The sequence below is a fragment of the Hippoglossus stenolepis genome, chromosome 13 (genome assembly GCF_022539355.2).
Source record: "Hippoglossus stenolepis isolate QCI-W04-F060 chromosome 13, HSTE1.2, whole genome shotgun sequence".
In the NCBI taxonomy this organism is placed as follows: Eukaryota; Metazoa; Chordata; class Actinopteri; order Pleuronectiformes; family Pleuronectidae; genus Hippoglossus; species Hippoglossus stenolepis.
In genome coordinates this window covers 21,379,913-21,406,979 of record NC_061495.1, presented here as the reverse complement: position 1 = coordinate 21,406,979, position 27,067 = coordinate 21,379,913, and the positions used below count along the sequence as shown (strand labels likewise).

Genomic DNA, 27,067 nt, shown 5'->3' with positions numbered 1-27,067 from the left:
ATAGCCTTAAAAGCAACATTATTTTGTTGATTGCCTATAATAAAGACGATAAATAATTTTGCTTATGCGCTCCAAATTATTTTGTATGAGCGACTCCTGTTTCTTCTGAGTTTGGGGATAAATGTGTCCACAGTTAATTACTCAAATAAAACCAGTATGTTCTTAATTTTCAATCTTCAATGTCAGGGTTTCTGAAAATCTACTAATGGAGATGAGAAAATCTGTCATCATGGTGACATGCTGACCCCCGAGTACTCAGTAAGGAGTTTTACATTATAGACAGTTTTCAGAAGTAACTAATGAGGATCCAAGATGTAAATGTTTCCTTCCCTACGTCCAACCCCTCGTTCTTCCAGTGCTTGGACCTCACGCCTGAACAGTTGTGATGACAGTGCAGTGAGGAGATCTGTGCACAGACGTGTAAACACCTGCCAGAGTGACAGGTTGTCATGATGACACACAAACACACACAGAGAGTCGTGTCTGCACAGCACCTGAGAACGTTACGTTGACTTATATGTTATGAATTTTGGAATTTCTATAATATTACTTTGTAATATTGTAATTGTATTGTGACTAACATGATGGGGACTTGCTTTTATTCTGAGGAAGGCCCTTGTGCTCGAAACGTCTCTACGGCAATACATTCTTTAACTGAAGCTTCTAGTCATGTCGATTTTCTTCTTTTTTTTTTATGTTTTGGGATATTTTGTTAATCCTCACAAAGTAGAGAGGTTCCCACCACATGAGTAATTCTCTAATCTACACCTAACTCTAAGCATGGCCCTATAAAAGCAAGTCCCAACCCTTTAAGAACCCTGAAAGTGAGGACTGTCCAAAATGTGCTCAATACACAAAGTCTAAGCTGAAAATGGTCCTCACAAAGATACAAGTTCACACACACACAGACAGACACGAACACACGCAGTTGGTAATCAAAGCCATGTACATGAATTAAAACGTTTATTGAGCTTTTTATGTGCTTGGCACCTGTATTTACATTTTTTAAATGCCTCAAAAAAGAATCATTTAGCTATTTCCCTTTTTTTCACACATTTTATCACCGATGGGCCTGTAAAATCGTTATACTGCTCAGCACTTAAATACACATCTCTACAACACACCAAAAACAAAAACTCTGTTTTGCTATTGCTTCTTTTACAACTTTTCACACAACAACCTTTAAGCTTATGTTATTGATTGCATTTGCCATCTTATTTATATATAATATGCTTTAAAACATAATCCACTCAAACCTAGTGAAACCATTCCAGTCTATGAGGAGAGCAGGTTGATGTGGTGGAGTCCTCGTGTACACGCCGCTGGGAGTTTTCAGGATGAAGACGTAATCCCTCTGTCGACTTGACCTACACTTCTTTGACTTACTGCGTCCATGTGTTGTGTTCAGCGTGTTTGGCACATCGACCCGGGCCGCCGCAGCGCACAGATACCTCCCCGTGCACGCTCCTGCGTATATGTAGAGCAGTGAGTCACTCTGTAATCTCGTCCAGTTGTCCCTTTCATTCCGGCCCAAACTTCAGACCATGACGGACGCAGCGCTGACCCTTTGGCATTTCTAAAACGATACGACTCAAGTGCTGCGTGAAGTCAAAAACTTCTGGATCACAGTGAAGACTCTTTGGTTACAGGATGTCGTGACCCGATGGCCTTTGAGTCCCCAAAATCAAGAGTGAGTCACTTGAAGAGGCTATTGCTGCTATTGCACCGCTACATATTCACAACTGATAATCCTCCTGAAGCAGAGCGTGTGGGCTCCTCTCTCTCCTCACACCGTTTGTTGTTGGTTTCCCGTCAGAAACTGTAAGAGCATTAAGTTGCTCTCCCAATTTTTCACTTTATTAATACATAGATAATTTAATAATACTTTGACTCCCACTATATTGCTTTGTAAGTGGCGGGGAGTCTTTAAAAACAAAAACATGAGATGATATCCTTTTCTGAAAGGTTTGTGTTGTACTTCAGTACGTTAACATTTCATGTGGAAACACCTGTTTGACTTTGACGCCAAACTGGGTTCATCGATGAGGGATTTGCTTCTCACCTGAAAGACTTTAGAAACATGGCGGACTGTGAGGTTCGATGTCGGTTTCTACACCATGTGCATGGACATCTGAGAGGAGGAGCCATACTGGCGGCCGTCACAGGAGCCGCTGCCCTGCTGGCCACCGGCGGGGTTGCCAATCATGTGCATCGTGTCCATGCCTCCGTTGGACAGGTACTGGCGCTCAGCGAAGGCCCCGGCAGGCGAGGAGGAGCAGAGCAAACCTCCTTGAGGCTTCTCCGGGCTGGTGGCCAGGCGAGGAGAGGTGGGGAAGTTGTATCCGTACAGGTTGTAAGGGTTGTGCAGGGAGAAAGCATTGTAGGAGCCCTGCTGCACGTGGTGGTGGCCCCCGCTGAACATGTGGGCGGAGGATGGGGAGGATCCGGATGAGGAGGACGAGCCGCCGCTCGAGCCGCCTCCGGCTTGCATCACGTACTGAAGCTGCGAGGCTGGGAAGGAGCCGAGCTGACCGCCGTAGGCGTCCATCTTGCCTCCGGAGCCACTGCCGCCACTGCCACCGGTCAGGGATGGATGAGTGCTACCTTGCATACCAGCAGCAATCAAGGAGGAAGTCCTCTGTGGCAGGAAGGATTCAGAGGGCTGAGCAGAGGCCACAGCGCCCCCTGCCTGGAGGCGTCCGTAGGAACTGTCGGCCAGGCCGCCATAGCCTTGCAGGGCCGCCATGTTGCTGCGGGCACAGGCTGGGTACTCAGACAGGCCCAGGTTGCAGAGCTGACTTTCCCTGCAGCCCACATTGAAGGTGTTGGGAGCCAGGTGGAAGGTGGGAGGGGAGCAGGAGGGGGACAGGAGGTGCGCCGCACCAGAAGGGGAGGGGGTTCCTGTGCTGGAGGTGGTGGGAGAAGTTCCTGTGCTTCCACCTGGAAAACACACAAATACAAACAGAATGAAATACAGGAGGTGTGTTTTCATCCCTGTCTGGTCGTTTGTTTGTAATCAAAATTACACAAAAACATCTGAAAGGATTTCCAAATCAGAGGGCGGATCCAGGAAGATTTGTTTTTAACTAGCTTTAGAGTGTTTTTCAACCTTTTCTAAGTTTTCCCAGAGAAAAATTCATGGATCTTGTTGAGAAACATATATTTAGTGGATTAGTATCTATGAGTGTTTAATATTTGAAGTTTGAATCAGGACCAGTGCAAAAACGATCAATAGAAAATTAGACTTCTCAAATAAAACCTATATTCTCAAGCCAAAATATTAAGTCCGTCGTCCTGATTTGACAACTGATACCATGATGTGGGGTATTGTTCATATTCAGATTCAAGGTTTCATAAAGTTAAATCATTAATTGTAAAAGAAAAATCTAATTTCTTGAACAGTTACAGGGGAAACAGTTATCATTTCCCCATGTTGGCAAGAGTCTTCCACGTTAACGATGAGATCATAATTCAAGTAATCTCTTCCTGTATTTTACATACAAGTGCTAAGAAATGTGTTTAGCTGCCGTATTCCACCACATGTCCACCCACTCTCTCTTTTTTCTTACAAGAAAATTTGATATGATGGGAAAGTGACTTGAATCCGAACCCGACTACCTCTGACCTCCCTGTGGAGAGGAGCGAGAAACAAACAGGATTTCCCTGTGGGGAGGTGTTAGTATACGTCTCTCATTTCCAGACCTCCACATCCTCTCTACCATGTGGCCGTGCAGGAAGAATGTGTTCTACAGATTTTGTTTTCTAATATACACTTACATGGTGAAATAATGAACCAAGAAATCTAGTTTTCATAAAGGTGTCTCTTATGAAGCCGTCGCATCGACACCGCCCTTATCACTAACATATCTAGATTCTCATTGTCTGAAATATTTTTATTCTTTTAGCTTTATGGGAATTGTTGTATTCTCACATGGCCTCACTCTGAAATTCTGAGGGGTTCATACTTGGGACCTGGCAGGAAAAACTGCGAAGAAAGTCAAGAGCAGCTGAGTCGGACATTTGCGTTCTGCAATTCAGCCCCTTAGGATAATTTCAGGAGAATATCTGGAGTTGAGTGCCTATATCTAAAAGCAGCTACAGTTTGAGACTTGTTTTCATGCACCGCGTCAGATAAATAAAACAAGCAGAGAGCCACATTATCAATTCACCTGTCGCCAATTTCATAAATAACCTTATAGATCCATGTGGACTTTCTCAAACTCCTATACCTTTGGACTGATTTCAGATTCTTTGAACCTGTGCTGGGTATGAGATCGTGGACCATATCATAAAATATACTGCTGGTATGCAGAGAGAAATATGGATTCAGTTTTGACCATGTCTGGTCAACAGAGCCCCCCCCCACACACACACACACACACACATCCCCAGTTGGCACAAAGCGGCTCCACTAAGTCAACCCTTTCATAGCGAATTGATAGCTGTGGGATATCAATTGCATATTTCTCGATTAATGAGAATTTGGCCCAGGTTCATCTTGCTGTTGGAGAAATTCAGTTTGAAACCATGAGGAGGCATAACTAAATGATCCAGGACTCGCTTGGCTGGGGTTCTGATTTTGCACCATATGCCTTCGATAATATTGCCGCAGCGCTCCGCTCTGCTCAGAGAGATGAGGAGGGGGGTTCACCGAGGGAAGGGAGGAAGGTAGATATACATGAGGAAAAAAGAGAGAGGAGGGAAGAGAGGACGATAGTTTGGTGATGTCATGTTTTCCTCTGGTTAGAAGGGTAAAGGTGCTTCAGTGGAATAGTTGATTACTTGAAGGGAAAAGGGTCCAGGACTATCAGGGCGTAGCAACGCACTCACACACGGTCACTAAACGCAGCGCCCGTACTCCACAGTGTCCTTACAGCGTGACGCAGGGTTCACCACCGGCGCACGGACCCTAATCACTCTGGAGGAGTTTAATGATAACAAACACATGTTTGCCTGCTCAGACAAAATACGCAGTGTCACGTCATGCTGACCTCCAGAGGCGACTGCGATAAAGTCAGTGAGGAAGCAGAGGTGCTTCAGGGCCTTGATAAAAGCCATGACTAAGACGTGTGCTGACGCTGGAAGTCATACAAAGTGAGGTGTGTCGCGGGGCTGCAGGGTTTGTTTAACGAATCGTTAAATTGTATTTAACTGTCGAGGGCTGGTCGAGGTGTGAAAGGCTCAGGAGGCGCAGGCCAACCTGCAAGAGTAATAACGTATAAGGCCAAGCTCACATGAAGGACAATGATGGCTGTTGCAGAGAGTGTTGAGATAAACAAGGACAATACGCAGAGAGTGGTCCAGGGTGGGACGGCACATGCAACAAGGACGTGCAAATTACCACTGTGCACGACTCTTAGTGAAAAAATATACTTTATCTTGTCGTCTAAACTTTAAAAAAATCGCATTTTGTTGAAGATTTGATTAAATAAACTTTACTATTAAACAATTAAGACGTTAGAACTAAACATATCTCCACCAGGGCCCAAACAGTCCCTCTTATGAAACCACATTTAAATACAACAAATTGCACACACCCATAAACATCAGTCCCCTAAACATGTCTGACTTTTTTACCAAGATCCATGAATTTTTTTTTAGGAAATCCCTTAAATTCTGAAAAATCTCACAATGTGTAAGAAAGTGATAAAAAAGAATAGAATAAAAGTGCATCAACACCAACAATGAGCATTGTGTGTGTAACCAGAGTAGATGTCAAAGTGGCGTCTGAGGATTCAGAGCACATATGAAATGAGGAATAGTTTAATTTCACTCCCAGGTTTCAGTTTGAATTAGTTTCTCTGTTTTAAGATCAGACTGAGCTTTAACTCGTGGATGAAGATTCACCACATGAGTTGTGTTTGATAGAAAAGGTCAGAAAAGTCTGTCAGGTGTTTGAACAGGGAGCACTTAACTTAACTTACACAAAATCTACAATATTATTAATAATAACTTTGATATATATGGTGCCTTTCAAGGTACTTCAAGGCCTCTTTACAGAGTCAGGAAATGAGAATAAAATAAATAATTAATCAACTCTGAATGTCAGAATAAAACAAAGGAATCTTTCCAGAGAACTGGCAACTAGCTTCAACAATAAAATAATCAAAAGTCCATTAAAATGGAGACACAGAGAGCGGTGTTTACTTGAAACTGAAAATATGTTTGTCCTTTGTTGTTACTCTAAAACCCGTGTCTACAAAGACAATAGGGGAAGTGAGAATATGAAGTAGATGAGTAGGACTGGAGGGTTATTTCTGTCGCACCTTGCTGTTTCTGCATGTTGGTGAAGTCTTCAAACGTCAGGGTCCTCACAGGAGGTCTCCAGAAAGCATAAGTCTCCATGATGGCCTCCAGGCCGGTCCTGACAGAGAGAGAGAGAGAGAGAGAGGGGGACGATTCAGAGCACAAAACAACCACAGCAGAAATAAAAGAGGAAAAGAAAGAGGGACAATAATGGCCTGTGGATGTGTGTGTTGACCAGATGACATGAACGCAGAGAAGAAGAGTCAGAGAGAGTTTGATTGGGAGTGAGATGAAGAGGGGAAGCTTTAACGTTATTGGCCTCAGAGTGGATGGTGATCGATTTTTAAGATTTTATTGCATGTTTCTAAGCCTGACATGGCCGCGCTCCCACTTATATCTGAGCTGTTTAACGTCTGAGCTCCTCTGGCAGACGGAGCCACGATAAGATGTTCCAAAATCTCAACATGTCGCCAGAGACGTTGCTGTTCAGACCCTCGGCTGCCTCAAGTCCTCGAAGAGGCAAAGACTCACATCCGTTTTGTTTGATTTATCATTTTCATCAACTGGATTTTATTCATCAATTAACCTTCTATTGTCAGTGTTGTATCTTTTCCAACTAACTCCCAAATTAATCATAACAAAGACGAAAAATGAAAAATGTTCTATCATTGATGTCGTCCTCTAGATTGAGTCATGTGTGATCTAAAGTCGCTTTTACTGAAACGTAACTGGATTATTTATACAACACTTCTCTGGTCTTATCGACTACTCAAAGCTCTTTATACTATGAGCCACACTCACTCATTCACACAGTGCTACTATAACACTTTTTTCCATCATTCACTGAAGCCGGGGGATCGAACCACCAACCCTCTGGCTAGTGGACGACCCGCTCCATCTCCCGACCCACAGACCCTTCTGCCATAAAGTCGACACCTATGATATCTATAATGTTTAGATTGTTTTCACACTTAGAAGTAGTGATGTAATTATATATTTTAATAAAAAAAAATATTTATACAACCCATATTCACAAGTCACAATTTGCCTCATAGGACTCAACAAGGTGTGACACAATATTATATCATTATTTTATTCAAAGGTTAATTTTATATATTCTGTCATCTTCATGTATGTCAATACATGAAGATGACAGAATACATTTTTTTAAACTACACAATTTACTCATTTAGAAAACATGATAATAATAATAATAATAAATAATAAACTTTATTTAAGATACCAGAGCTGTTTTTAGTGATTTACAATAGATTGTATATCACTAAGTGTAAGTTATTGATTCTGAACAATCACTTTAAAAATAAACTATTTTTTTTACATCAATAGACATAAAATATGTGACAAACGTGTGGGGATAGTTACTCATGTAGTGTTGGGAAAGGAAATCTGTTTACAGTGTCACATTATGGGGACAAAAAGCAGGTCCCCAGAAATAAATCGTTACATTTTAAGTTGAAAACATGTTGAAGGGTTAGGTTAAGGTTAAGGTTAGACCGGTCGTAGCAATGGTTAAAGTATTCAGGAAATGAACGTAAGTCAATGTAATATCCTCTGAAGTCGTGGAGACACGTGCATGTGTGTTTATGTGTGTGTGTGTGTGTGTGTAGGTGTGTGTGTGTGTGTGTGTGTGTACATGTGTTACACAACTGGATAAGGAGAGAGCTGGACCTGAGTAACAGATAGAGTGAGAATAAATGTGGATAAATAAGAAAAGGCATATTGAGAGAGGCCAGAGGTAAATGAATCAGACTGGTTGAGAGAGCATCAGAATGAACAGAGAGAGCGAGAGCGAGGGGGCGGGAGAAACTGGAGTCCTGCTCGGAGGAAACTGGAGCCATTAAAAAGGAGCAGGCTTTTACTGTGCACATAAATCTAGGTGACGTTTCATCTTGAATCTGTACACGGTTCTCCTTCCTGCTTGATTTACTTCCCTGCGCGCCACTCTGCCCCGTCCCAGGGAAACCAGCGCCGGTCGCCGCTCGCTCGCCGTGTTATTTTAGGGCCACTGACTCCCAGCCCGTGGCAGCTCGTTAGTGTGCCGTGCTAATCGGGCCGGCCCTCGCCATCACTGGACTCATTCATACAAACACACTGCTGCGGCACCAAAATCCAACAAATGAGCTGTATCCCTCTGCTAGGCCATAAAGGCCGGTCACCAGACACAAGCCACTGCACCACCATAAGACCCGGGGAGGCTTCTATATTAAGAAGCTATTAGGAACGTCAGGAAAACAAGCTGGTGCTCAGTGTGAGAATTAGCAGATTTGCCCTTTCTGTTAATTTTTAATTTCCCCTCGATGTGGAATTAGTTGGTAATTTTCTACATTCACAGTGAGGTTCTGCCAATAAACCAAAGAAAAGTAACTGTGACTGTTAATGTGGCTCATATCCGATACTAATATAAGCAGCAATAACAGAAGATGTCACGCCACTTTAAATATGTTTCCACCACCAGCCTTCCACTTCTGTATATGAGCTGAAATTACTGCAAAATATTAAAGGGTTAATGGTTATTAAGCATCATCCATGTTTTTTTAAAGCAAAACTTTCAATAAAATAATAAAATAACATGAATACCTTTTTCTTTATTGTGCAGAGTTGTTTAAGGCTCAGTCTTGTGTTGATGTATTGTTTTGTGATATTTGTACTTTGATATTTCAATATGGTTCTCATACTCCCGTTTTGTTTCATAATCTGTAACTTCTGGTTTTCTTTTTGATAAATGTTACCATGACCTTTAACCTTTTCTTATTCTCGTCAGTATGCCCATCATTACATCTGATCCTTTGTAACAAGTGTCGCTCAATCCCACTTTCAATTTGAGCAAATATTTTTTGGGTAATCCAAAGGTTTCTAGTATTGGTTTAAAATATTTCAGTATTAAGGCTTTAAATGTTATAATTTTGTGCATTATACAGATACAAAATTCAAGTTGTACTGAAAGACACTTTGGAAAATCTTATTATCCAACTAAAAAATAAGAATTATTGGAAATGATATTAAATACACCAACGTGTCATTTCCAAGCTCTGAAAGCTGATTCTGAAGCAACTGCAATGTGAATCAGAAACTGAGCTCTGTGAGACACAGCGATGACAGCAGCTGTGGGGAGTATCTTCATGTTCATGTTAGTTTATAATCGTTTATAATATGTACTGGTACCAACATGATTATTATTATATTATCTATCCCATTAACACAGGTTTATTTTTACAAAATATGATCAGGTTTTATTGTGTCAGCATTAAGAAATAACTGGTAAACCCACCCGCGCTTTGAAACTGGCCAGACACTGAAGAGTCTCTGTGTGTGTGTGTGTGTGTGTGTGTGTGTGTGTGTGTGTGTGTGTGTGTGTGTGTGTGTGTGTGTGTGTGTGTGTGTGTGTGTGTTTCAGAAGACGCAGGATAAATTTGATACAGGAACTGGAGGCGACTCGCCCCCTTTCCTCAGTAAAATGAAAAAGCAAATGTGCAATCTACTGTACACAGCAGCCAATCACAAATCAGATTATCCTTTATTAACTTTATTGATTGGCTGCATCTCACACTGACATGTAACCATCACTGAGATGATGATGATGAGTCACAGAGGGTCCTGCTTCACTTTAATGTAGATTTGAATTGTTATAAATGTGATTTTTATCTTTTTCTTCTCCTCTTCTTACGATTATTGCAAATGTCTTTCATTGTGTAGTTTTCATCTACTATAAACAAAATTATATTTTTCATTATAAATACAGCTTAGTCATTATTATAGTAAACGCTCATCCTTGGAATTCCAGAGGTTTTTCCAAATTTAAAATGTCATCAGCAACACTTTACAAAAAATAGTTCTTAAAACCTTCCAGCTTTGGTGTTACATTTAATAAAAGTGAATTACAAACTATATTAGCTGCAGTTTTCTCTCATGAGCAGCAGACACCCTTATCCAATCAAACCCTACGTCACCAGAATTCTGCAAAAGAAGCAGAATGAAGAATCGAGGGTCAGCAGCTCGCCAGCAACATCCAAGAACGATCAAAGATCCAAAACGCAGCTCGAGACATGAAGCGTGTAATTCAAAATGACTCAGAGGGATTTTAAGGTGACAGAATCTCAGAGTGTCCGCGCTCCAAGTTCTCCGAAGCTCTGACTTGAATCAGAGTTAAAATCAATCCCAACGGGGCTGAAGGGACGGAATCACAAGCGATACGTGAGGGTAAATTCATTTTCTCTCTCCGCGGACAAATATCTCATTCTCCTTATCTTTTCATCTGTAGCCTTTTTTCTGCAATGAAATTCTAATGCCACTCCATAAATCAAACGGTCTATTGTTTGAAAAATGAAAAAAGATGTCTCAAATATCTGCGTGCCAATAATGCGGACCAGATGAGGGGGCTTGCTTTCATGTGCGAAGGGGTCTGGTGGCTCAGTGCACTCCCGCCTCTCTCTCCTCCTCAAACGTTACATATGATAATTCAGAAACCGAGAAAACGAGGGAGGAATCGAGAGAGAAGAGAGACCGGGAGAGGTGAAGGAGGGAAGGAACAAGGTATGGAGGAAGTGAGGAGGAAACTCGAGGGAAGGAAATTCAAGAGTTTGTTTTTAGTGACAAAAATTAAGCTAATGTATTCATATAATTAGCTTATTAAATCAAAAGGTGCATCGGTGAGTGTGACGTGGTTTTTGGGGGGGTGGTTGTGGCTCAAGAGGTATAGGGATATTCGGTAGTTCGATACTCCTCCAGTCTGCATTCCTAAGTGTCCTTGGGCAAGATACTGAACCCCCCAAATTGCCCCAGACGGCTGTGCCAGATAAATACAATCAAGTTACCATTACAGTCCAGTTTGGACTCTACAGCGTCAGCAACCATTAGGAGTGCTCACTCTGGTAGCAGGAACAGAACTCATGCAACAGCTGGTGACGGACGACAGGATCAGACCAGACGTGTGTGTGTGTGTGTGTGTGTGTGTGTGTGTGTGTGTGTGTGTGTGTGTGTGTGTGTGTGTGTGTGTGTGTGTGTGTGTGTGTGTGTGTGTGTGTGTGTGTGTGTGTGTGTGTGCTCTGTCTTTGTGACATTTAAGGTTGTGACAGGACGAGTGGAGCTAAGACTCAACATTTCTTACAGAATCCTGCTGGAGTCTTAAAATGTGTGATGTTGCATGACTCACCGAGTGTGTGGGAATGTGGAATAAAAAGCCATTACCTCAGACGGAGCGTTAATAAGCTCGTAGGCATGGATTTGGTGATTTGCAGGTTTAAAAGATGTCTAGACGTCTCGGTTAAAAAAGCCTAAATTACATTCAAACCATTGTTCCAGCAGCATTTTTACGACTACAGTATATTTCAGTCTGAAACACGTCCTAAGTATGTGTTGAAAAAAAATTCAATAGTTTTATGTTCCTGTGTAGAAAAAAAGGGTCTGTAAAATATTCAGCCCACCTCTAAGAGAAGAGGGGTCATGGAGATGCAACACAAACGTATTGATATCGACAATATGTGTGAACAAATCCTAAAATCTGATCCACCAAGGAGCATTACACAAACACTACTGATAGTAGGATACAGATAATAGGATACGGAATGGGCCGGAGAGAACCAGTTCAATTTGGGTGCAGATGTGGATCAAACATTGAAATTGTGACCTGGGGCATTTTTGATATTTTCGTTAATTTCTCATAAATAATAATAATTAATGGATCTTGAAGAGAAAAAAGGGAGAAATATTTAGAGGACTGATATCTACCAGCAATTTGGTGCCGCGTGATTGAATGTAAGGGAACTGTTCGGCCTTGGTGGACGTATCCGCTCTACTGGGACGTAGACACAGAAAATGCACGGATTCTAATCCTCAACCGTGAAACCTCAAATTCAACAGGACTTTTGTGGCAAGAAACAGTTTACAGTTCAGATTAAAGGTGGATATTTCAGATGGCTGCGGCGTAGCAGTGGTGAGAAGCTACATGAAATGCTGGAGCTGAGCTGTGCATTGTCAAAACTGTAACTACAAGTTGGTAAATGGATTCCATTCATACAGCACTTGTTCTTGAACACGTTAACATGCGGACTGGAGCCGAGGATCAAACCACCGACCTTCTGATAAGTGGGTGACCATCTCCACCTCCTAATCCACAGCTGTCCCCTGATTCTGAAACTATTAATAAAATATCATATGCAGGACTCATGACCTTCACTCCTTTAAATCTACTGCACATATCACCTGCACCCGTCGAACGACTTGTGGTGACAGGGACTTCAGTCCGTGTGTTTATGCACTTTACCACATTCATCCTTTTACTGTGTATATGTGAGTGTTTGTTTAATGTGTTTACATTTGTTTGGTTTCTAATTGCTTTCCAACTTAACTTTATTCTCTTACTTACTTTCTAAAATCAAATAATCAATAGAAGGTCAGCAGCAGCTACACAGAGACCACGGGATGATAGCGTCTGTGACAGATCTGCTTTTACTCCTTCTCCGACATATCTTTAATGAAAATAAAGACTGGTTTGGAGTGGAGTGACATCAAGGATGTCGAGCCCTCATCACGTTGAATCATACCACACACACAATTACTTTGAGAATTGTAATTAAAGGGCATTTTATCAGATGAATGAGACAATAACAGAAACAAAGAGAGAGAGCGCTACATCCACCAATCACTCTCTGTCTCTGTCCTGCAGATCCCACTCCTTCTTGGCAGCAGACGAAGCAGCTGTTTTTATATAGAACAGCATATGGTGCTAAGTGCTAACTTCAGAGGATCATTTCCATATGAAAAGTCACACAGAAAAAAAAAAAAGATACGACTTTTGCTGGCAGCGTGGATAAGACTGTAATAAGGACGAATTGTGTGACAGATGCTGTCATATTGTACCTGTTTCTGCCGGAGTCCCGAAATCCTTTGGCGAACGGGTTGCGATCGATCTTTAGTCTGGTGATCTGCAGACAAGAAGAACGTGACAAGGAGATTGTTTTGATTACTGTATTGTATTGTGTAATATTTGTAATTGGTTCCATCATACAAATGGTTGGTTCCAGAATTTAAAGTAAAAATAAAACCAGTTTTTAAGTTCAATAATCCCTCCCCACTGTAGTTAAAAGAAAAGTATAACTGACCCGAGCTCAATTTATTCAACTTTAGCTTGTCAAGTTATATCTGAATTGCATCATATTTACACAGAAAACTGGTGATTGGTAAAACTAACTATTCCTGAAATTCAATCTCAATTTCTGTGCAGGAAAAGTTGTATGATTTTAAAACAAAAGGCAGATTTTGAAGGATTACTTTTCTTTCATTTTGGCATTTGCAGGATGGTTCAAAATTGTGTAGCAAATAATGAATGATTCATTTTCTTGTTGGTAAATAAAAGCCGAGGTGCAGACCTGTTGGTTCTGGTAGGCGGTGACGGTGGTGAAGACGGTCTCGGGGAAGCTGAAGGTCTTCACTCCCTCGCCGCTCGGCACAGGCTTGTTTGGAGAGAGTTCGCTGCTGAAGTCCTTCCTGATGACGTGAACACGAGGCTGATACTTGTGCATGGAGTGGAGGATGATCTGAAAGGATGAAAAGGGAAAAAAGGTGAAGTGCAGCCACTGTCAATATTAATAGAACTGATGGTGTCTGAGAAGGCTCAGCTCAATCATGTGGGTAGCCCCAGAGAAAAGTCTTTGAAGTTTGAAGGGAAAGAAAGAATAAAAAAAACTAGTCCAGAAATTATTATCTCCCTGTTTGAATCTATGAGCGAGTCGAAGCTGTGTCTTTTTGAGGACATTTGGAAAAAGAGCAAAAATTATGTTGAACATCTTCCAACTTGAGAATATTTGATCAGTCGCCTGTTTTGCCTGAAGTCAGTAGAGCCTGACCGATATAGATTTTTAGGAGCTGATGCCAATATTAGGGAGTAAGAAAGTTCTGGTATCGATATATTGGTGATGATTCCTAAGATGTCGTAATCAAACCCTTGATATTTTTCAGTTTAACCATAAACTTTTTTGTAAATAACTATAAATTAAAGAAAATATAACCAAATATATAAAAATTGATTCAAGAAAATAAAAAAATATTTGGGGGGGTAAAATGTATGTGTCATTTCTGTATTGTTTATTTGGTAAAATAAAAAAAATTATATCGACAAATATAAAAACAGACACTGATATGTCTGTGAAACACTCATAATGGCCAATTCTTATTATTTGGGTCTCGTAGTAAGATGTACAGCCATAAGAAATAACTGAATAGAAATAAAGAAAGAGAAAACATGGAAAGTGCAGATTCTAATATGAAAAGATCTTGGCTTGTAGTTGTAAAGGATTAGAGTGCGGAAGGTGAATTTGTTGAGTGATGGCCTTCACACCTAAAGTAAAGTGTCTCTGCAAGCATGTGCGATATGAGCTCGTGAACTTTGCAGTTCAAGGCAAAACACAAAACTCTAACTCTCTGCCTTTGATTTTCTCTGAGTGCAAACACACAGAACATGCACTTCCTTCATAACATCAATTAGCTCCACAGATTCCCCATCAGAGCGACTCGACACTGAGTTCACACTGAGATGACGCTCGGTGGAGGGCCGAGGATTATTTCACAGAGGAGCCGAGGCGTCAGACGGTGTCGGCCCCAGCCTCGCCTCGGGGCCTCGGGGCCTCCGTCTGCTCTTGATTAATCCGAGAGTGAGAAAACCTCCCCAGAGCCGAACAACCCCCGAGCTCCGCTCTCTTCTACAACAGAGGGGGTCATTTCAAACCAGGCCCGTTAGGGGGGGAAACAGCTCGGAGTATCAGAAACACTACATGTAACGTTCCAGACCTCGAATCACACACTCAGGCTAACGCACGCGACATCAAACGCACATGCACATTAGGAGTGGGGCTGCGGAGTCGTAACACACAGATGCACGCTCTGATCTGCAGAACTTTGTGTTCATTAGAGCTGCGCTGAGTTCGTTTCTTTAGTGTTTTGGCACATTCTCCTCAGATCACATGTCAATCAAAGCATGTGGGTGGAGCTGTGTCTTTTTCCTCGAGTAAAAAAGTGCAAAATCGCGTCCCCCATAAGAAACAAGTGTCTCCTGGCTGCGTTTTCCTGCAGCTGTTCTCTCAATAAGCATTAAATGACTGCAAATCCAGCCAAACTGTTTATATGTATTCGTCTCTTTATGTTCTTTTGACCATGATGATTCATTCTGCAAGTGAAGGTAAACACATTTTTAGAGGATACAGATTTTCAACGTCTGTTTATGGCGATTGGTGCTCAAGCAAAACCCCATCGCCTGCTCTCATGAAGCGAGTACAGGCTGAATCGCAGTCATGTTTTAGCAATAAAGATTTCACATTTGATACACGCTGCCTCAGATGCCTTACGGCCCAGAGGAGTCATGCTTTTAGTCCCAGGCCAGCCTGAGGTGATGTGAAGTCAAATCTGATCGCACATCAACGCGCTGAACTCACAACATCAACCCAGAGAGCGGCCAGAGGACCTCGGCCGACAGTTGTCCGCGTTCAAATGCAATTACGCTAAATAAGCGATGTTTTCTTTTTCACGGTCGGTAATGACGTTGTTTTAATCCCCCTTTGAAAGTCATCTGGACGTTCACACCGGAGAGACACCGACACATCCTGCAGATGGCGTGTGTATCTCCCAAGGAAATCAGCTCACGTCAAATTTAGCTGATTTTCAGTTTTCAAACATAGATAAAAAACACTTTATAGTCCATGAACGATGAGGAATCAAAGAGAGTCATCACAGCCTGTGGTTAAACTCATCGTGTCCCCTGTGAAATTACTCATTACAAACTGGAACGATGCGGACTCTCACTTGGACGCTCCCCAGCAGCGACAGAGCTTGAGCGGGGCCACAATAACACTGCTGTCATGTGAAAAACCTCTGAAAACAAGTGCTCAAAGCAGCCTGTGTTGTATCCACCACGTTTTGAGCGATCTTGAGCAACAGCAGTGACACATTACAATGCTATCAATCATGAACAACAAAGCAAAATCGAAGCAATGAAAAAAACAGCCTCTATTGGCCAGTCCAGGCTGCTTCAGCGTTTTATTAGATTTTCCCATAGAGCAGCGGGGAGAGACAGGAAAGAGACGACAGGCCAGAGTGACAGCATGAGGCCGACGTGAACCCAAGAGGACGGCGATGAACCGACCCAGCCGGGCGCAGGGTGTCCCAAGGACAAATGCGCACTGTTAGCTTACAGTGTGATCTCCTCTATTTATACAGATGACACCAGAACGCTGAGCTGTGAACTTTGGTCATGTTGTTATGATCCAATCCCTGAAAGCAAAACTCTGGTTTTATGGACGGTTGGTGGAGCCACTTTGATTTTTTGTTGATGCATGAGAAAGAACACATGCTGCAATATTACATACTATATATTATGATACTTTATATCTTCTAGTATGACCTAATATGTTTTATACTTCAAACTCTTCTACACTACCGAGGGAATATTCTCATTTTACTTCACTGATCGCTGTAGTCAAAGTAGTTAATGTTTACTGGAAGCAAATAATATATATTATATAAACATTGGACCACAGTCAGTGAAGTAACTGCCTTTGAGTTCAGTTTTATTATACTTATACTTTGAGTATATTATACAGTGAACTCTTCTACACTGCAGAGGGGAAATGTTCATTTTACTTCACTTTGTAATTCACTTCTACTTGACCCCTATAGTCAAAGTAGTTATATATTTAACTTACATATGATCTGATCATGAAAAACACAAGATATAAAGTATTTAAAATTAGCTTCACCCCGACCAGTTGCTATAATGACACTTACAAAGTGATTAAGAATGTGGTATTAATAATAGTCCGCTGGGATTGGATCCAGACCCCACTCGACCCTCAATGGTTAATACCTTAACTTTTTGTAATAATTGTTTATTTATCTACGATGATATTTATACACAGTTGTAATGTCATTTTTATTTTGATCTTCTAGTGCTCGCCACAGTAGAAATAGGCCATGGTGCTTTATTGGTTTGTATTTTCTATGATTGGAAACCCTGCAGTACAAAGTTAGTGTTTTTCTTTTAAATCAGCAAATTAAATCATACGATCAATCATAATCAAAATCATGTTTTATGAGGTGATTATATGATAATTTTGTATGTTAAGTCAATTGATTTTTTAAAAAGCTTGTAGCGAATTCCCCACATAATATGGAAATACTCAAGAACTGTAGAATACAGATAAATACAAATTCATGCAGCTGCCATGTTTATTTTTGTGTTTTTTGTTTTGTTTCCTGCAGATGCTTTGATCAGCATATTTTTAACAAGTAAAGATTGTGTCGTTTCTTCTGGAAATTCTTTGGTTCAAATGCAGTTAAACCTGCAGATCTCATCATCACTAACTAGTAGAGGCACATTGTATCAGTCTGGAGGAGGATGTGCTGTCTGAGACGCAATAAATATTGTTTTTCACGTAAGAATCTGCTTCTGTTGTGCACTGGGACGCCTGATGATTCACGACATGCAGCGCTGTGTCTGTTTCTGATGAGGCAGACGATTCATGACAACTCGAGGCAGGAGGATGAGCGAGAAGTGGAGAGTTTTCCCACACAGGAAGCTCAAAAATTAATTTCCTTTGGCCTCCAACACCCTCCCCCGGGGAAACAAAGAACTAAAACTGAGCAAAAACAGAGGAGAGACGACCTCCCTCTCGCTCAGAGAGAACACAGCATGTGAATCCTCGCCCAGCAACGCCCATATGTTTTTTTCATTTGTCACCACAGAGATGATGTGCAGAGCTGTGACAGCCCCACACAGCTCACTACGACAAACTGGCCGTGGCCATTTTGTCACAGGGCTGTAAACATCTCTCTTCTGGTGCCGTCACTACACTTTTCTAATCGCTCCGTCACCTGTTTGCACCAGCATTTTATCAGTTTATAAAAGTACTTGGTTTTTAATACAGAGGTGCATTTGCCATTGATTCAATCTTTTAATTTCTACAAAAAGTCTCATGGTAAGATTGCAAGAAGAACGCTCTGAGTTTTAAGCCTTAATTTCACTTAGGGTTTCATGATCTTTAACTGATTCACTTTCCACAAGTATAACTTTAATTTTGTGAGACGCATTTGAGATTAAATGCAGCGCCTGCACCTTCCTATCTTGCAGACGTTTACTTGCACGTCTTTTTACATTCAATTCCTACCATCTCTGGTTTTACCTGGCTACACCAAAGCCAACACCAAACAACAAGTTGAAACCAGCGCTTCATGTGGCTCTGTGTTTACGCAGTGACGTCCTGAACCAGTCATGTCATTTGATCACGTCGGTGTGACCGGTGACCGGTGACCGGTGACGCCAGAGGGTTACATTTGAGCTGTGTATTCTCACTGGGGAACGTGTTGTGTTTGAGTTTGGTGATAAAATCGTGGATTTTTGAGATAAAATACATTTTGCAGTTCTCTTTAAGGCTCCATTAAGTAATCCCTGGTCTCACTGGAACAGAGAAACATGAAGACAAGCTGACAGACATATCTTGGCTTTTTACGCTTGTTGCTTCTTTACACATCTGCCAGACATTAACAAGTATTATTCATTTTATTTCTTTTTTGCACTGACGTGATATCAGCTAACTCCTGACAAAAATAACTTTAAATGTGGATCATGTTTACATCCATTCTTTAACTTAATCAGAGCTTTGCAGCAATGCAGCTGCACAAATGTTTCTCATTGTACAATTTGGTAATTCTATAATGTTCCTTTTAGCATTTTCTCATCTTTCTTGCAGCTTTGAGCTATAAGAGGCCAGTCAGAGTCAATAATCAAAGGAACATGTCCCTTTTCCGTTTATAACTATACAGAGTTATAAAGTCAGGGTCTCACTTGCTGCCTGCTTGCTAATGATACATAAAGAAAAACAGTAAATCAAACAAATTGTGGAGCAACTTGTTGCAATACACTTAAATAATTTCACCTAGGAAACCCACATTTCACATTCAGAGCAGCCGAGTCCAGTAACAGACCGACTTTACCTCCCCACCTCTGATACTGACTGGAAACAAGCTCGGCAGTAAATTAAACCAATTGTGGTCGGACCTAAATTCAAGCTCAGTGCTGTGGCTGCAGGAGCAAACTACAAATCAAATGCAGTCATTAGGTGCCTATAACGAAACCGCTTCATTAGAAAATGCTTGACAGACCCATGAAGGAAATGACCATTACACAGCCTATTAAAACAAGGGCATGAGTTCATATCCCTCCAACACATCTAATACCTTTCCAAATTCTAATTTAGAAAGCTAATAATCAGAATGGACAAATCTTCAACATGTGTGAGTCGTGTATTGCAGAAAATCTATTCTGAACAAGCCTCATAGCTCATGTGAGTCATGAAGCCAAAATGTCCGCAAAGAACCTCCTCAGTTTTCCTTTCTAAGCAAATGCATCGAAAAATCTTCAATCCATGTGTGCATGTTTCTGCAGCACCCTGGGGTGACACGAGGTTTAAAGCACAAAGACCACACTAATGAATCACAGCCTGAGCATTTCAGCCCATAGTCAGCACTATTTTTAAATACTGACATCCTAACTGACATGTGAGATTAACATATTTCCCATGAATATACAGGTCTTTTCTAGGATGCTCTAAATATGTTTCTATCGTCTTGAGTCATTTGCAGATGTTTCGTGACAACATGTAAAACCAATGAGCGACAGAGACGCTGTGAAGATGAAGAGTTGTCTGCTTACGTGTCCCTGGTCGTCCAGTTCGTTGTTGGTGAGCTTGAGCTTGTCGAAGCTGACCACCTGCCTCATCCAGGTGTCTCCTGAGGCCAGGGAGTCTGGGTGGATGTAGACCCGCGGAGGCACCGGGGAGTCGGCGTTTCCTGCCACCATCCACTTCGAGCTGTGGTACACATACCTGCAAGACAAGACGAGGCAAGAACAGCAGGTGTCACAAACATCCAGTCACAGAAGATTTTAGTTTGGGCTATTGGTCTAAAAAGGAGCAGAAACATTGTGTTGCACAGATGAAACTTCACACAAAGTTTGACCATAAAGTGCAATTGTGCTTCACACTGTGGCAGAATTCTTTTCAGACACAGAAAGCGTAAATATTGTGGTCACATTATAAACGGTTATATTATAATCATTTAGAATGGTTTCTTTTTGTACAGATTTTGTTGTCAAATTTGTAATATCTTAAAACAACAAAACTTTTTGTAATGGCTATTTCATTGAGTTTTTCAGTTTTTCAGTTTGTGTAAATTGTACCTGATAAGATTAAAGTTAAAATGTTTCACCGTAAACCATAGCTGGGATTTTGCTTGATAATTTCATGTTAAACCTTGACTGTTGGAGTCGTTTTAGTTTGAGCTGCAAATATCATATAAACACTGGATGTTCCTTCTTGAACAGTGTGCAGGAAGATCGGGCTCAATTGTTTTCTGTGTGTTGGAGGAGAACTGAGCACAACACTATTCTGAAACTACAATTTCCGTTTTCCTCTGTTTTCATGCATCACACATCACGTTGTTGTTCTGCAGAAGTTAAATCAAATCTCCAGGATTTATAATCGTTAATCCCTGAATTGAAATCTCTGAGGTTACTTCAGGGTTGAACGCCTCTGCTTCTTTCACTACGCTGGAAAACAAACTCCAAACACTGGAAACATGTTGCCACGGCGCCGACTTTTAAACTTCATCTGTTGTTTCTTCATTGTGCTTGAAATTTCTAACAACGGCGACATAAAATATTCCATATGCACACACACACTCAGCTGTGCACTTTCAATTTAGCTAAGCCATAATATTTGATGATGTTGTGTGTGAGTTTGGGTACTATGGGGCGTCCCACCCATTAAACAGCAGGGAGAGAGAAGAAAGAGAAAAGGAAGTAAGAAAGAAAGAGAGAAAGAAAGAAAGAAAAAGAAAGAAAACGACTTTTACCCTCCTTTGTAAAAAGTCCAGAAACCACCAGTCGCTGTAGTATGCACCATTTAAAAAACAAACGACAAAAGGAAAAGGCTGGGGGCAGGGAGCGAATGAAAAGGAAAAGAAGAAAAGACAGAAATGGACAGACAGAGACGGTGAAGTCAGATGAAGAAAATCAGCAAGAAAGATGAAGAAAGAGACAGTCGAAGGACAGAGGGATAAAAGAGGGGAAGAATGGGAGGAGAGAGAGGAGCACAGAAGGGGAGAGAGAGGTAGTGAGTGAGAGGGGGAGAGAGAGAGAGAGTGTGAAGCACAGCTGTTTGCCTTTAGTTCTGGCCATGCGCTCAGTCCAAAGTGTTTTATCTGCAGCGTCTCTGCCAAAGTCATCACTCACTGCTGAAACATGGACAAAACTCTCATTTGGTCCTTTTGTTATTGCCACAAAGGGCTGCACCACCCCATTACACACACACACACACACACGCACACACGCGCATGCACGCACGCACACATAAAATTTAAGTACATTCCAATACACACAAAAATACATACTCAGCCTCTTTCTGCCGCAGTGAACACAAATACATGCACACATTTAAAATGCATCGGGGGGCGTTTCGCGGGATGTTGGCAAACACACCCGCTGGCGGCCATGTTGGAGGTCAGGTCAGCTCTGAACGGATGTTTTCAACATTACATTCATGCACAAATCTACATTATTACAGACTCTTCGGATTAACAGGGAGGATTTAGTGCAAATGTTAAATTTAGGGAGCTCAGCTGGGGCTGTAATTCTTCAGGCTGGTGCCTCTATGTGTCTGCATGTGTCTCACACATCTCGAGGATCGTTCGTCTTATCAGCTGCACACTTGGCATGTTTATTGTAAAGGGCTGCATGAAGTGCAGTGTTGAAGAGGCAAAGCAGCAGCGGCTGAGACTCATCGAGTGACGTTGTCGATCACAACAACAGCAACGAAGACAGACTCTCTATTGGTTTCATGCATTGTAACAGTCTCATTATTGCTCCACACAGATCTGATGATTCAGGTCGATTGCACCATGTACGCCATGATTTATTCACCAAGTCCCTTTCTGTTGCATTGTGTTTTGCATGAATGTTTTTGCAGTAGTTCCAACTGGCCCCACCAAAATCCAAGGATTAGACACGTAATCATGTCCACAATTTCCACTCATTAGCTGAGTTTGACTTTACTTTGGCTCAGTGTAGAGTCTGACCTGATACTTGGTCCAGTGACGGATCGAAAGAAAACACCAAACCAAATTTACTAAATTACATTTTAGGAGACATGTCGTACAGGACTCCTACGCTCATGACATTTTAGGTTGAAACAGAGAACTTGTTAGCAAACAGCTTGTGAATACATATCCAGCAGTAACCTGATAACTTTTTTAACCTGATAACGTTGTGTCTGCTTCATGCTGATCAGATTGTGCCAAGTGTTTTTTAGAGCTTCTATAAAGAGCTGCCTACTTCAGCCGAAAATGGGACGTGAGATTCAACTCATTAATCAACTCATTAGTTATGAGCCAGACAGGAAAATATCAGGAATGAAGCTCCTCAAAACTTATTTCTTAATGACATATAGGCAGCTTCTATCATTCAATTCTCCATTCGGACAACGACACATTCCTCAAATAAACATTTCAATGAGGAAAAACAAACATCACTTCACGTTTCAGTAATCCGAAGCACACACCTCCACGCACACCAGACGTATACAGTCACAAAGGGTGCCGGGCGTTTCTGTAATTTCCTGTTTGGAGCCCTGTTTGGGGTTACGCTCGGCATAGCAGGGAAAGTGTTAAGGAACGAGGAAACTTTAGCCCCAAACAGGACTGGAAATCTGATTAGTCCGCCCGCTTTCATCTTCCATAAATCTGCCATCTGGCACCGGCACGATCAATAAAGACTGGACTTTATGTGACACCCTTACTGGACGGACGGGGGAGGGAGGAGGTGGGTGTGTGGTTGGGGGTGAGGGTGTAGGGTGGGGGTTTCCTTCCCAGCCGACACCAAAATGTACAGCTGACAAAACTGAACGGCAGCGCACACCCCGGATTCTCCGTCTTTCTCTCACAAACGCACAATTACGCCCATTAGCGGGATGAACACACAATTGACATGTAAAAACCCTCATTAACACACCACAAACAGAAAACAGCTCATCAGCGAGTGTGTGTGTCTATGTGTGTCGGTGTGTGTGCTGAGCTCATCACACACACACTCCAACACAGGCAGGCATGCACATAAAAACACACATTTACACACTTGCCAAACCTAGCCTGTATATTAGGTTACTGTACTGAGAGAATATTGCTATTGAATTCCCATTCAGGGTTGACTGAATGTGTGTGTGTGTGTGTGTGTGTGTGTGTGTGTGTGTGTGTGTGTGTGTGTGTGTGTGTGTGTGTGTGTGTGTGTGTGTGCGTGCGTGCGTGCGTGCGTGTGTTCTGTTTGTAAGAGAGTCGGCTTGCGTGAACACGTGTCCATGATGGAATTCTCATACTTATGAAGACCAAATGTCCTCACAGAGACAGATAAACGATGACGTTTTGCCAATTCTCACACTGAGTCTGTTTCACACTCACATACGTGTTTATTAGATAAACGTTAGAATGAGTGATAGGATCAAGTTGTTTTAGGGTGTCGGGGTAGGAAGGCGACAAAAGTTCCTGTAGGTGTGTTTCTGTGTCTTTGAATGTGTTTCTAATTTTAATGGGTACCTATGTGTGTGTGTGTGTGCTCGTATTTTTCTATACATTCAAAGACCAGATGTCCTCACAAATATAGTTAAATGAGAAAAATATTTTTTTGACTGTCCTCAAAAATATAACAAGGCCCCTGGCTATTCCCTGTTAGGGTTATTAATTCTGTCTCCAGGTGTCTTCTATTTATATACTTATGAGGACCAGATTGGATAAAATGAGAGATTAGAGTTGAGATTAGGTAACGTTGTTTAAAATAACATTTAGGCTAAAGGGTTACGATTAGGTCAGGAGTAGTTGTAATGACTGTGTGCAAAGACTGTCCTCATGAGTATAGTAACAAAGACGCCTCTGTGTTTTTGTGTGTTTTATCCTGCTTAAGAGCCACCAAATGTCCTCACTAAAATACATCATCAGTAATATTTTGCCAGATTTTAAATTTAAGATAAAAATTGAGGATTATCATCGGGATCAATTGGCTGTCCCCAGAAATAGCAACGTAGAGGCCTGTGGGTATTTTTATGTGTTTTAAATTTGATTGTGTGTGTTCTTTTGTTTCTATACTTATGAGAACCAGGTGTCAGCACCCAAAATGCAACAATATTTTGCAAATCTTCACATCTTCACCGGGTCAGTTCCAAATTAGATTAAGGTTCTGTTTGTACCAGTGTGTGTGTGTCTGTGTGTGTGTGTGTGTGTGTGTGTGTGTGTGTGTGTGTGTGTGTGTGTGTGTGTGTGTGTGTGTGTGTGTGTGTGTGTGTGTGTGTGTATGTGTATTTCTATATTACATTGTTTTCGTGAAACCAAATGCCCTTGTAAATATAGGAAAATAAAGACTTAAAAAGACCAGTTTAATATTTGGCCTTGTGTTTATTAGTTACAGTTTTAGTTACAGTTCATATTTGAGTTATGTTTTGGTCGAATAAAGTCAGTTAAGGGTTAACAAGAGTTTGTTTTGAATGATTGTCCTCACAAGTATAGTTCCACAGCTGTCTTTGGTGGGTGTTTTATCCCTTTAGAACGTGTTTCTAATTTTGTAAGGGTATTGGGTGTGTGTGTGTGTGTGTGTGTGTGTGTGTGTGTGTGTGTGTGTGTGTGTGTGTGTGTGTGTGTGTGTGTGTGTGTGTGTGTGTGTGTGTGTGTGTGTGTGTGTGTGTGTCTACGTGTGCATGTGTGTGTTCTTTTATTTCTATTCTTATCAGGATCAAGTGTATGAGCCAGAAACAAACATGACAACATCAAATGAGAGTAACATTAGATTAAAGATGAACTTTTGGTTTAGATTAACTTCATTTAACTTTAACAATGTGGGTTAAATATCAGATTTAGTTTTGGGTCGGGTTGAATTCAGTGACTGACCTCACATGTAGAGCAACCTTAATGCTTGTGTATGTACTGGTGTGTGTGTGTCATGTGCTTACTTTTATGTGTTTTTGGAATTACAAGTACCAAATGTCCCCATGAAGATAGATTTAAATGTCTAATCGTTTACTTTGATGCAGTTTTACGGACCTGAGTTTATTGGATAAAGATTAGAGATACACAACAACACATCACCTTGTATGTTTTATCCATTTACAATATGTTTATGTGTGTCTCTGATGCACAGTTGAAAGAATGAGGTAAGGTGTGTTCAGCGTCCTGAGCTAAGAGCAAACCGAGCGACTGTCCACATGAAAGAACTGTAATATATGGAGATTTAATGAGACGTTCCTAAAGAGGGGCAGGAGGCCCAAGTAAAGTGAGTTGATTCCAATAAAGACCGGATTTCCAGAGCCCAAACTCTCCATGACTGTGAGACACACTACGGCAGCCTCCAGCTCAGTTTGCAAAGCCCTGTGGTAAATTCCCCAGCCAGGAAGAAAATCCTATTTAATTTTACAAGATCTTATGGCCTCTAAAACTCCTCCATGATGTCTTGGTTCGCTGTTCGGAGAGCGTGGTGAGGCGGCAGGGCAGAACGTCTGCTGCGCTCTGCTGGAAAACTTTACATTAATGCACAACGATATGAAATGACAGAGGAAGGAAACCCGAACCGAACCCACACACTGCAGAAGTCACTTTGTTTTTATTAATCGCTTGTTTTTATGCAGACTTGTGTCTTCAATTTCTCTCCGCCTAACCTGTTTTTCGTCTGATTTGACAGGAAGGGCTCTCCGTCTCCCTGTGAGATGACAGGATTTTGTCTTGCAGATGGAGGGAATATTCGTGTGGCACACTCACGTCTTTAATCAAATACTCACTCTTGCGTAGCAACACAAAATAAAACACTGCAAAGCAGCTCAATGAGCTCTAACCTCGGTACAACATGCTTCTTCTGCTCCAGGTCTATAAACTCTATTTTCATCCTGAGGATTTTCAAACATGTGGTGAAGTTTGCATCTCTGCATTTGTGACAACCTGCTGCTCTGAGGAGTTGTTTTCAAACAGACTCTTGCACAGACTGCAGGTTTCCGCTCAACACTGACAGACCCAAACCTGGAAAACCAGCCGATAGTAGCATCATCATCACATCCATCTGACATCAGATGCCTCACCTCAGGGAAGCAGTTCCATCCATTGTTTTAGAGAAGTTAGTGTGATGTTTGTGTTCAATTATTCATTATAGCTGTAAAAAGAATGCCAATAAATGATTCTGGTCACACCCACATACACTGTCCTGGTGCTTTATATACATGCACTACATACGTATCAATCCACAGGTGAAAATAGTCCCTAACAAATCCATTTTATTTTGGTTTGATTAACGTCTGCTATAACCTACAGTGCCCAGCTCTTCTTGGGAAATTACAGTAAGTAATGTGGATTTTATTCAGACCAACACATTATTGGTTTTTGTGTTTTTTCATTTTGCAGGATCAAAGAATATCACCAGCCTGTTTCACCATCTCATTTGATCTGAATGTTGTTTCTGAGGTCATTTAGTCTAAATCGCGTAAAACCAAAAATTAAACCATCCATTCCAGTTCAGAAATCCATCTACTGGCAGCTTTGATACAAAAAAAAAACAGCAACAGCTTGTAGAAGCCTTAGCTGGTCAAACTGTTGTGAATGAAATGAGGCAGACTCTGGGTTATTTGCCAAATTATCACTTCATAACACAAAGTAACAGCCTGTATCTGCATCAAATACACAGGAAAACCTCATGATTTCACCATCTGCATCTTATACTTCCTCATTTCTGCCATAATACCTG

The 27,067-nt window shown here is 41.4% G+C and overlaps 1 protein-coding gene across 1 annotated transcript in view; it reads right to left on the bottom strand.

Moving 5' to 3' along the window:
- Positions 1–928: 928 nt before the first annotated feature.
- The window catches only part of tbx15 (T-box transcription factor 15), a 37,702-nt gene continuing 11,563 nt past the window's right edge, over positions 929–27,067 (bottom strand). The window contains exons 4-8 of the mRNA XM_035174148.2: positions 19,961–20,132; positions 13,632–13,799; positions 13,123–13,187; positions 6,267–6,364; positions 929–2,940 (exon numbers count right to left, since the gene is read on the bottom strand). Of these exons, the coding sequence (XP_035030039.1) occupies positions 2,111–2,940; positions 6,267–6,364; positions 13,123–13,187; positions 13,632–13,799; positions 19,961–20,132 (1,333 nt within the window). The 3' untranslated portion in view covers positions 929–2,110. The remainder of the gene's footprint in view (positions 2,941–6,266; positions 6,365–13,122; positions 13,188–13,631; positions 13,800–19,960; positions 20,133–27,067) is intronic.